The sequence below is a fragment of the Eretmochelys imbricata genome, chromosome 16 (assembly GCF_965152235.1).
Source record: "Eretmochelys imbricata isolate rEreImb1 chromosome 16, rEreImb1.hap1, whole genome shotgun sequence".
Lineage (NCBI taxonomy): Eukaryota > Metazoa > Chordata > Testudines > Cheloniidae > Eretmochelys > Eretmochelys imbricata.
This window is the reverse complement of record NC_135587.1, coordinates 3946444-3956787: the sequence shown is the minus strand read 5'-3', so window position 1 is coordinate 3956787 and position 10344 is coordinate 3946444. Positions and strand designations below refer to the sequence as shown.

The following is a 10344-nucleotide window of genomic DNA, read 5'->3' as shown; positions in this document are numbered from 1 at the left end:
GATTCGTTAACGTTTCAAAATGAAGCTGGGACGCAGGTCAGAGCCATAGAGTTCAAGGCCAGAAGGGGTCACCAGCTGCCCCCAGATGTCACACGCCACCTCCCTCTCCTGCACACTAACCCAGAGCTTTGGATTCTTTACTATTTTGCCCCTAGAAGGCTGGAGCTGGAGAAGGCTCTGTCCTGGAACTCCTAAGCTAGGCCTCACAAGAGCCTCCCACATGCTGCTGCCTCCCACATGCTCACCCTCCCATTGCCACCCCTAAGCACTAACCCCACCGAATTGGCCTCCCACCCACTCCTGACTGCTGCTCAGAGCCCTGGGCAATACAAATGCACTGAGACAAAATGTTAGGACTGGTGGCTTGGGAAGGTTTTTTCCTGATAAAAATGGAGTGATTATTAATGTACTGCTCTTCCACCCCAGCCATACACAAGCTGCAAGCAGCCTGTGTGTAAACAGCAGCCAAAAGCTGCAACTGCTAAGTCACAACTGCATGCCCACCTCACCGGCCACTCCTGAGGCTGTTGCAGGCTGTTTGTGATGCTACTCTTCAGCATAGCTCAGTTTCCCAATAGCTCAGGAGCCAACACCCATGCAGGAGCCATTGCCAGAACAAGCTCCATTAGGGTAGGAAGCTCTGGAGGAAATGAATTACTTGTGGACACAGCTATTTTTCCTCCTCTAACTGTTGTGAGGTTTGTAATTAGGCATTTTCAGTGCCAGCAAAATTATCATGAAAAATGCTCCAAAAGCAAAGACCTGGTCCTGACTCAGCCAAACCTGCAATCAGCTTCCTTGCGAACACTGCCTCAGCCAAGCTCGAGTGGACAGCAAGCGCAGAGTGGGATCTTGCCTCCTCCTGGGCCTTTGGGCAACTCTGAAGTCAAAAGAATGCTACTCTCTACACTCCTCCTGCCCAGGGAAGACCCTTCCAAGTGTGGGCCCAACCTCACACCATCACAGCCTGTGGGAACCCACTGGGAGTGAAGCAGTGGAGTTAAGGGGCTGACCCCTTTTCAGGGGTTCAGAAGTGTTTGCTGCAGTTTTATGCAGCTTTCAAAATAAAAATCATTGCTTGCTGTAGTCAAGGGATTGGCAGCATTCTAGGGAGAGCTGGGCAGTTTCTGCCCCTTCCTGGCATTTAACTGAAATATGTTTCTAAATAAAACGTACAGGGTCTTACTTCATAAGGCATATCAGCCCATGCTAGTATCACACCAGTACTGCACCCAGGCTGGTATCACACAGATGTGATCCAGACAATGCTGAATGTTTCCCAGAGCAGCTGGGCAGTCAGCTTGCTAGGGTTATATGGTTGTGTATTCACATTTTGGCAAACCATGCTCAGGGCTCTGGTAATGCACATCAGGAAGTGCTCTCTCACCAGCCTATGTGCAGGGTCCAAAATTGTTAGCCTGGGGCTCGATCCAGCATCCATTGAAGCCAACAGCAAAACTCCTGTGGATATCCATGGATGCAGGATTGGGCATTTATAGAAAGATGGGGCAACCCCAAACCTGGAGCTAATCTCCACCAGCCCTTGGGAATGTTCAGACTAGGGTCCTAAGCTTTGCATGATGTATGGCCCGATCCTGCTCCCATTGAAATCAACAACAAAACATCCACTGCCTTCAAGGGGTGTAAGTTCGGGCCCACAGTTCCAGTAACAAGAGTCTTTATCTAGAAGTGTGCATGAGCAGATCTTGCCACACAGCAGCAGAGGAGCCTCCTGCAGAATGCTGAGCACCTACAAGGCCAGCGGGGCTGGGCAGGGCAGCTTACACCTCTCACACATTGCCACAGAGCGTGGGTTTTTCCATTTAACTTTATTTTCAGCACATTAAACTGAAACACTCCACTCAGGAAGTGACTTCAACTTCCAAACCCAGCAACTTAAAGTGTAACCTAAAGCACCCTCATCAGCCTGCGTGGCTCAGGGACAATGGGGTTTACGAAATAATGTGCTGGGTGTGTGATGGGGAATATCTACATGCTCATTAGCCTGATCCAGGAGGTGCTCCCATAGACTTCACAGTGGAGCGAAGGATGCCCAACACCTCACAGGATCAGAACCTAGATGCTGGGATTGAACGATGACAATGCCTTGCAACCCTCTGAATGACACCTCTGGAGTTAGTTCGATGCAAGAAGGCTGCTATATTTATTTTTCTATACAAATGAATGGAGACAGCAGTTTAATAACTTAGACATGGGATTTCAAATCTAGGGGATATAATTGTATTGAAGCCATGGCTAGAGGAAGATAGTATTTGCTCATCATCCTGATCTAAACCAGCATATTCAAGGAATAATTAGCACAGAGGTAAATGCAACATGTGATTAAAAGAGAGAGAGAGAGAGAGAGAGAGAGACTAACTAGTTCACTGTCAGAAAATGAGAGTACAATCCTGTAGCATTTACAAGCCTGAGATTTATTCCACTCCCTGTTGCTTGGAAATGCTTCACAAATCTTTATTTACTCCAGAGTTCAACAGATGCGTTGGCTTTCCATGTTCCGTGTTTTCAAATACATTCAAGGACACTTGGATGAAAGGCAGTGTACAACACAAGCTTCTGATCAACGTTTTCAACACTGGACAGGAGCAATGCCTTTGCAATGTAGCTAACTGCTTTCTTGTCCCAGCACATGGGGAGCTGTCACTACCAAGACTGTCACTTCACTGATGTACGTGTGGGAAAGAACAAACCAAAAAGCCACATTTTTTTTATAAAAAGAAAATGAAAAATTTATTTATAAATTTCTCACTCTGGGGCTACAAGTCTATGTCAGACACTCCGGAATATGCTGTACTGTACAGACTTTATCCAGTTAGAAATGATCATATAGTGACCCACATACAGCTTCAATATAAGCCTAAAAATTCTTAACATTAATTAACATAATTAAAAAAGGTATTCGCATCTAGAGAAAAATCTACAGAAAAACTCCTTTCTGGAGCAATCTGTGCATCAGCGTCAATGTCTGCTTCCTTCACCGACATTATCAATATAGTCTTCTGACAAAAAACAACAACAACAACAAAAAAGATGACTGCCAAAAGGTGACCAGTCATGCACAAAAGAGCCTCCCCCAAGCTGTCTTTTTTTCTTCTACTCCCCATTTTGGCATGAAGGGTCAGCAGCACTATGAGCCAAACAAGAGGGGGGAAAAAACCTCATTTAAATTTGAATAAATCAGCATCCCTTTTATTTCTCAGGATAACAAAATATATATATATATCTCTGGGGTTTGCGGGGTTGCATAGAAAATTGAAACTATAGGGACTAGGAAGGGCAGCAGCTTTTCAGTAAAATAAATTTTAAAAAAAAGTGATGCAAAAATACATCAACGCACAATTCCAGAGCAAACCCCCTTCCCCAATGTACAATTTTCGAATTCAAATCATGCCTAAAGCTCCAAGAAGCCGAAGAGGAACAATACTTTTCTTAAACTCACTTAGCAATTCACACAAGAGATTCACAGTCTTAACAGTTATTTTATAAAAATATAAATATGGGTTACATTATGTTGTCTTTACAACACTGGACAGAACTCCCTTTAGCATTGGGTTTATAACCAAGATTTCTTTTAAAAAATCAATCTAGAACTTGGCTTTAAAATACACGATGGTTTTAATAGTATGCCATAAATGTTATGACACGTCATGGTGGCAAATCCATTAGTTTAAAAAATGTGCAACCGTCTGGTAACTGTAATAAAACCTCATTAGAAAAGATATTGTCCCCCCCAACAGAGAAGCACCAACCATCTTCAGTGCTCACAGAGAAAGTTTGCAAACTAAGAAGTTCCTTTTAAATTACAGCATTAACAATAGACACTTTCAAAAGGGCTTCTTTTTTTTAAATCTGGAACTTTTTAATCATATAAATTGTTTAAGAGAGAAAAAACTGCAGGTGAAACCATCATAGACAAAGCAGAATATTCAGTGCAATGAAAAAAAACACCCATGGCAGACTCAAGTTTAGTTTTAAGACTAGAAAAAATGCATATTTTCCAAACCGTACTTTGAACCATTCACAAATAGCTTCAGACAAAACCAGGCACACAAACGTCACCCACAAATATATACATATATGATAAATAGTTATAACAACAACAACAACAACAGTAGATAACTAATTTTTTTAATTGTAATGGTTTGGATAAGGGGAATACGAGAGGACAGCAAGGAGATGGCAGTGGTAAGGGGTTTAGTGCAGACAAACATAGAGGGATAAAAGGCCAACCGTGGAAAGGAGACTTCTGAAATTTTCTGCATTTTTTTTAAATGGATGTTATTGTGCCATGGCAACAAAAAGCAGCATTGCAATTCCATGTGCAGTCACTTCCAAATGCAGGTTAAGATGGGTTCCTCTTCCGCCCTTTCATTTATATAAAGTCAGATGGAATCATTCTGCATTGAGAAGTGTTCGCCAAGTTTCACCAAAGTTAGAAAAAGAAAAAATCCCCAACTATTTCTCAGTAGTTTTCGGGTTGTCCTTGAAACTTTCCTCCTAGACTGCAGGGGGCGCTCACGCTCTTTTTCTGTGCAAAAGCAATTCCTCCGCCCGGAGAGTTGAGTTCGTTTCACGTCCCTCGTTTCGCCGCCGGGTTCGCGCGGCCCGCCAGCGTCCGCCTGCCCGGGACGGGTCGCGCGCCCCTGCCGCGAGCGCCGCGCGCGGGGTCGGTTCACGAGCAGGCCCGGGCCGGCTCACACGCTCCAGGCGGGCCGCGGCAGGAGGCGGGGGACGTGTCTGCCGGGCTCCGGCGCGGAGCCGCAGGAAGCGGAGCGGGCTGCCGGGGGGACGAGAGTTCAGCTCGGCCACCCGCCCCGCGCATGAGGCGCCCGCGAGCCTCCGCCCGCGCCGAGCTGCGGGGCTGCCCGACCGCAGAAGGAGAAGACGAGCGGCGACGGGCGTTCCGCAGATCGCACGGTGAGCGGATAAAAATGCCGAAATGGATTCGCTCCGGAGCCAGCACGCTTCCAACGCGGGGACAGCTTCCAGGCACTGGCACGCCACCAAATGCATCAGCTGGGGGTCCGGGGAGGGGGAGGCGAGCGCACGTTAAAGCATCTGACCAGATCTCCGCCTGAGACCGTGAATACTGTGAGCGCGGCCGAGGTAGATGGCAAAAAAAAAAAAAACAACAAACAAAAAACAAAAAAACAAACACACCCCAAACCAACCAAGACCGAGGACAAATTACAGTAGGAGAAAAAACCCTTGGCAGACAAAACCCCTTTGAAAGCAGTTAAATGGTTTTTCAGTAAAATCTTTGTGGGCCCCCAGATTTCTTTGCAAAAAACATGGAGTCCGAGCAGCTTTGTCATTTAAACAAAAATAAACAATCCACCCAAGCCCCACCTCTCCCCTGTGTCCGGCGATGCGGCTGCTTCGCCCGCCCCGAGGCGGGTCAGTCACGGCTCCCGGGCCGCGGCCCCCCAGCCCACAGGCGGCCGGCTACGCTCCCCGGGGGGCGCCCGCAGCGATTTAGGAAGGCACCGTGGTCCCGGGCTAGGCAGCCGGGGGGAGGAAGGGCCCAGCCCGCCCCTCGGAGAGGTCCCCCATCTCCTGGAGGGCCGGGTCCTGCCCTGCCTGCCTCACCTGGAGCAGCCCGCGGGGCGCAGCGCGCTGGCCCAGGGCGGCCCCGCCGGCGACCGGGGCTGGAGTCCGCAGGGCGCCCGGCGCGGGGCAGGGGCAGGAGGCAGCCCGGGCGGGAGCCGTGTGCGTGCGGGGCGGGGATGTCCCGGGGTTGCCCGCTCCCAGAGCGGCCCGAGCAGACACGGCCCCTGTCCCCGCCCCGGGGGGCTCCAGCCGCCCGCCCAGCCGGTCCTGCAGAGCGCGCCGCTCCCCGCCACGGGGAGCCCCGGCCCGGCCCCGGCTCGCTGCGCCCCGGCCCGAGCCCGGCGGCCGCGGCGTCACCGGCTGCCCGCGGAGTACTTGGCCTTGGTGATCAGGTAGAGCACGATGTCCTGGTGGCCCCCGAAGGCGGCGATGTGCAGCGCGCTCCAGCCGTCGCGGTTGGCCAGGCGGATGTCGGCGCCGAACTTGACCAGCAGCTTGACGAGCTCCAGGTTGCCGTCGATGACGGACTGGTGCAGGGCCGTCTGCCCCTCGGGCCCGAACGAGTTCACGTTGAACTCGCAGTTCGTCATGTTCTGCAGCAGCGACTGCAGCTCCTTGGTGTTGCCCTTGCGCACCGCCTCCTGGAAGATGCGCTGGCTCTGCGGGGCCGAGCAGGTGGACAGCTCCGTCTGGCTCATGGCCGCGGCCGGGCAGCGGGATCCGGGCGCAGCGGTGCCGGGCGGGCGCAGGTCTCCGCGCCGCCTCGCCCAGCTCGCCAGGGGCGCTCGGCGAGCCCGAAGCTAGGGGCGGGGGCTCGGTGCACCCTGCGGCTGAGCGCGCGGCCTCCGGGCAAGCCCCCGGGCGCGGATGCTCATGGAAGCCCGCGAAGATCCGAGCGCGGCGGCGGCTGCGGCGGCGGGGGGCCGGGGCGCGGGGCAGCCCGGGGGCTGGCGGATCGGATCGGGCCCGGCTAAGGGGCCCCCTGGGCACCACGCTTCCCCGCGGTGCGGCTGCGCGGCCCCCCGCGCCCGGCCCAGCGACTTCCGTGCGGCTCCCAGGCTGCGCGAGGCGGGCGGCCGGCGAGCGCCCCGCTGCTGCCGCCGCCGCGGCTACCCGCCCCGGCGGCGCATCCAGGTGCAGCCCGGCGGCCGGAGGGGGAGCCTTGCTCGGTCCCTCGCAGCGGCGGAGCGTGGCGGGGGGAGGTGGCGCTTGGAGTCTCTGGTGTTGAGCCCGCGGCCAGGGGGAGATGGGGGCAGCTGCTGAGCCTATCCCGGAGAGGGGCTCTCGTCGGGCAGCGGATCCCCCCTTTTCCTGAGCGCTCCCCCAGGCGAATCCCCCCGCAGCCACGTCCCTGGGCGTCTTTAGAGGGCAGGATACCCCGGGCAGCTCCTTTTAGGCAGCTTTTATTTGCATAACAATAGCAAGTCCGTGACGCTTCGCCGTATCCACAGGGGCGGGGAGGGCGGACGGTGATTGGATTTCACCCAACGGGGAAGGCGGGGGGTAGGGGATGGGACATTGATACATTGCAGAGGGCGGAGTTCCCCCCGCCCCCCCCCCACCACGCTGGGGGGAGGGGCGGTGATCGATGGAATGTTGATACGTTTAATTTAAGAAAAAAACCCGCCCCCCGTGACTAGGACCCTGTGGGGAGCTGGGGGGGGGGGGGAGGGCAGGCGTGGGGGTGTCTGCATTGCGCCGTGCTCTTCTCCATGCATTGCAGTGACCAATTCGGAGCAGCCGGAGATGCTGTTTGGGGCAGAAATACAGCACTTGAAATTCCTAGTTTCTGTAGATTTTATTTTTGTGACGGGGGCATGTAAAGCGTGTTGAGCTCCAAAGGCCACCACGTGCAGAGTGCGACCCTATTTTCCCTTCCGATCTACAGGTCGTGCTTTCCTTCTCCTGCCCCTCATGCAAAGGATCCGTGGCCTATGGATTTGAAAATACTCAATACAACTTGATCTGAAATAAATGTGGAAAGAATTCAAACCACGTAGGATTATTGCGCTCTCTAAAGGTAGGGGTCGCTAGTGGACAAAAATGGAAACCAGAGGGCTCTGAATTTCTGTGCTTCGCAAGGAAACAGCCTGCAAAGGGTGAAAGGGATAAGCAGCGTGACCCGGGGTCAGTTATTTACAGTGTGAAGAGGCAAAAACTCGGACTAGGACCCTCCGGCTTTTCTCCCTTTGTGAAACATCCAGGGGACTTGTAATATTTCTCCCCACCCACGCCCCGCACCTTGTGCTACATAACTACGGAGCAGATTTGTAAGTGACACACAACACCAATGATAAACAGGTCGGCAGTTTTTAACTTTCCAAAATGGGTAAGGGGCATTTATTTAGAAAATAAGGCAATCTCTTCTTTTCACCCCTCTGTTGATCACTGCAGGAAATGGGTTCCTTTTAACCACAGACTTTTACTTGTATTTTGTCTTTGGGGAGTTGCCATTTGTTGCTCTTGCCTGTTATAATCTCCAGATCAGCTCATGTTATAATTAATCTTCTGAAAAGGGAGGCTGCCTTGACTACCAGTCGATTCAGATGGCGGACTTTAGTACAACTAAGGAATTGCTGCCAATTTACTACTAATATATTATTTCCCAATCCTCCAAAACCAACAATCTGTGAAGGCTGAAGACTGGTCATTAAGGAGACTTCAAGTAATGAAACTCTTAGCCCCAGAAAAGCCAGGATAGGCTGTTGCACAAGATCCAGTAGAATCCTGTGATTACTCTGGCTTTTTTGGAGCACTTCCAAATCAGTGGGAGATCTCTGATCGTATTAATAAAAGCAAAAATGCTTTAAGAATATGGGTGCTGAAGAGATGCTGGGGGTGGAGAAACAGGAGATTTTGCAACTAGTTTGAGGACCTCACCAGGCTAGTAGAAATGTGAGAAAGCCATAGCCTCCTTCCTTGTGACAGCACTAGCTAGCTACCAGGATGTTTAGTGCTTTAAAAAGCCTCCCTCCTTCTCTACAAATAAAAGGTATCACTTCTCCTTATATCATGTAATGGCAATTCTGAGATGTACCTTTGTCTCAGACATGGCTCAGGTTCTGCACTCGGTTAGGCGGCTGTGTGACTGAAGAAAGTGCCTGATCCTGGGAAGCGCCAAGCGCCCAAACTCCAGGGTCAAAATTTGGATGCACACTGCGTTGAACTCCCTGTGTAACTGAGAGCAAAATCTAGCCCCATATTTTTAAATTAATGACTGCACCTTTTCTAATACATTTTTTCAGCAGCAAGTTCCAGCCGTCAGGTTCCCTCTTGGTTTTTTATAGTTTATGGCTTGTCCTGTGGTTGCTGGAAATTAAAAAGAAATAATTCTTGATAGTTTACAGAACAAGATACACATCCTTGCATTGTATGGCATGTTACAACTTGTGTCCCCTTTGAAACAGTCCTGCTGGCATTCAGATTTGTGAGGGGATTCTCTCAACTTCCAGTGTGGGGCTGCAGTCAGTGAAAGGGGAAGAAAATTTATGATTGCATAAATATCTGAGCAGACTGCAAGCATGACTCCTCCTACAGACCCCTCCTCCAAATAACAGCATCGGTAAAGCCAAGACCTGGAGAAAAGATATATACATACAGACTATTGGCCATGCATCCGTCAGTGCTTTATAGCCAGGTGGATAACATGGACTAGCAGCCTGGGCTAATGCTGGTTAATATAATATTTAGCAAACAAAAACCTGAAGATCAGATAGCATTTCTCAGCAACATTACACTACAGACATAGCTAACAGCATATGCAATGAGGGAAGTACAGGCCAGGCCTGCTTTGGAGCTGTATTTGGAGCTCAAGTGAAACCAGTTGAGGGCATTTTAGATGGAGCTTTCAATGGCTGAAATGTTGCGAAAGAGGATTTTCATTAGGGCTGTCAATTAATCACATGATTAACTCAAAAAAATTAATCAAAATTTTAAAAATTAATCGCAGTTTTAATCGCACTGTTAAACAATAGAATACCAATTGAAATTTATTAAATATTTTGGATGTTTTTCTACATTTTCATATACATTGTATTCCGTGTTGTAACTGAAATCAAAGTGTATATTTTTATTACAAATATTTTCACTGTAAAAATGATAAACAAAAGAAATAATATTTTTCAATTCACCTCATACTAGTACTGTAGTGCAATCTCTTTGTGCTGAAAGTGCAATTTACAAATGTAGATTTTTTTTTTGTTACATACCTGCACTCAAAAACAAAACAATGTAAAACTTCAGAGCCTACAAGTAATAGAATCATAGAATATCAGGGTTGGAAGGGACCTCAGGAGGTCATCTAGTCCAACCCCCTGCTCAAAGCAGGACCAATCCCCAACTAAATCATCCCAACCAGGGCTTTGTCAAGCCTGACCTTAAAAACTTCGAAGGAAAGAGATTCCACCACCTCCCTGGGTAACGCATTCCAGTGGTTCACCACCCTCCTAGTGAAAAAGTTTTTCCTAATATCCAACCTAAACCTCCCCCACTGCAACTTGAGACCATTACTCCTTGTCCTGTCCTCTTCTACCACTGAGAACAGTCTAGATCCATCCTCTTTGGAACCCCCTTTCAGGTAGTTGAAAGCAGCTATCAAATCCCCCCTCATTCTTCTCTTCCGCAGACTAAACAATCCCAGTTCCCTCAGCCTCCCCTCATAAGTCATGTGTTCCAGCCCCCTAATCGTTTTTGTTGCCCTCCGCTGGACTCTTTCCAATTTTTCCACATCCTTCTTGTAGTGTGGGGCTTCCTTCGATGGCCATGAATTTTCAA

General features: G+C 50.0%; 1 protein-coding gene across 1 annotated transcript; it reads right to left on the bottom strand.

Moving 5' to 3' along the window:
* Window positions 1-5924: 5924 nt before the first annotated feature.
* On the bottom strand, window positions 5925-6269 carry NRARP (NOTCH regulated ankyrin repeat protein). Its single transcript, XM_077836197.1, has one exon. It carries the CDS (start codon window positions 6267-6269, stop codon window positions 5925-5927), a length of 345 nt encoding a protein of 114 aa, XP_077692323.1.
* Window positions 6270-10344: the final 4075 nt, after the last annotated feature.

Excerpts from the sequence above, each read along its gene's own strand:
- NRARP (XM_077836197.1), bottom strand. The coding sequence starts at position 6,269 with ATGAGCCAGACGGAGCTGTCCACCTGCTCGGCCCCGCAGAGCCAGCGC.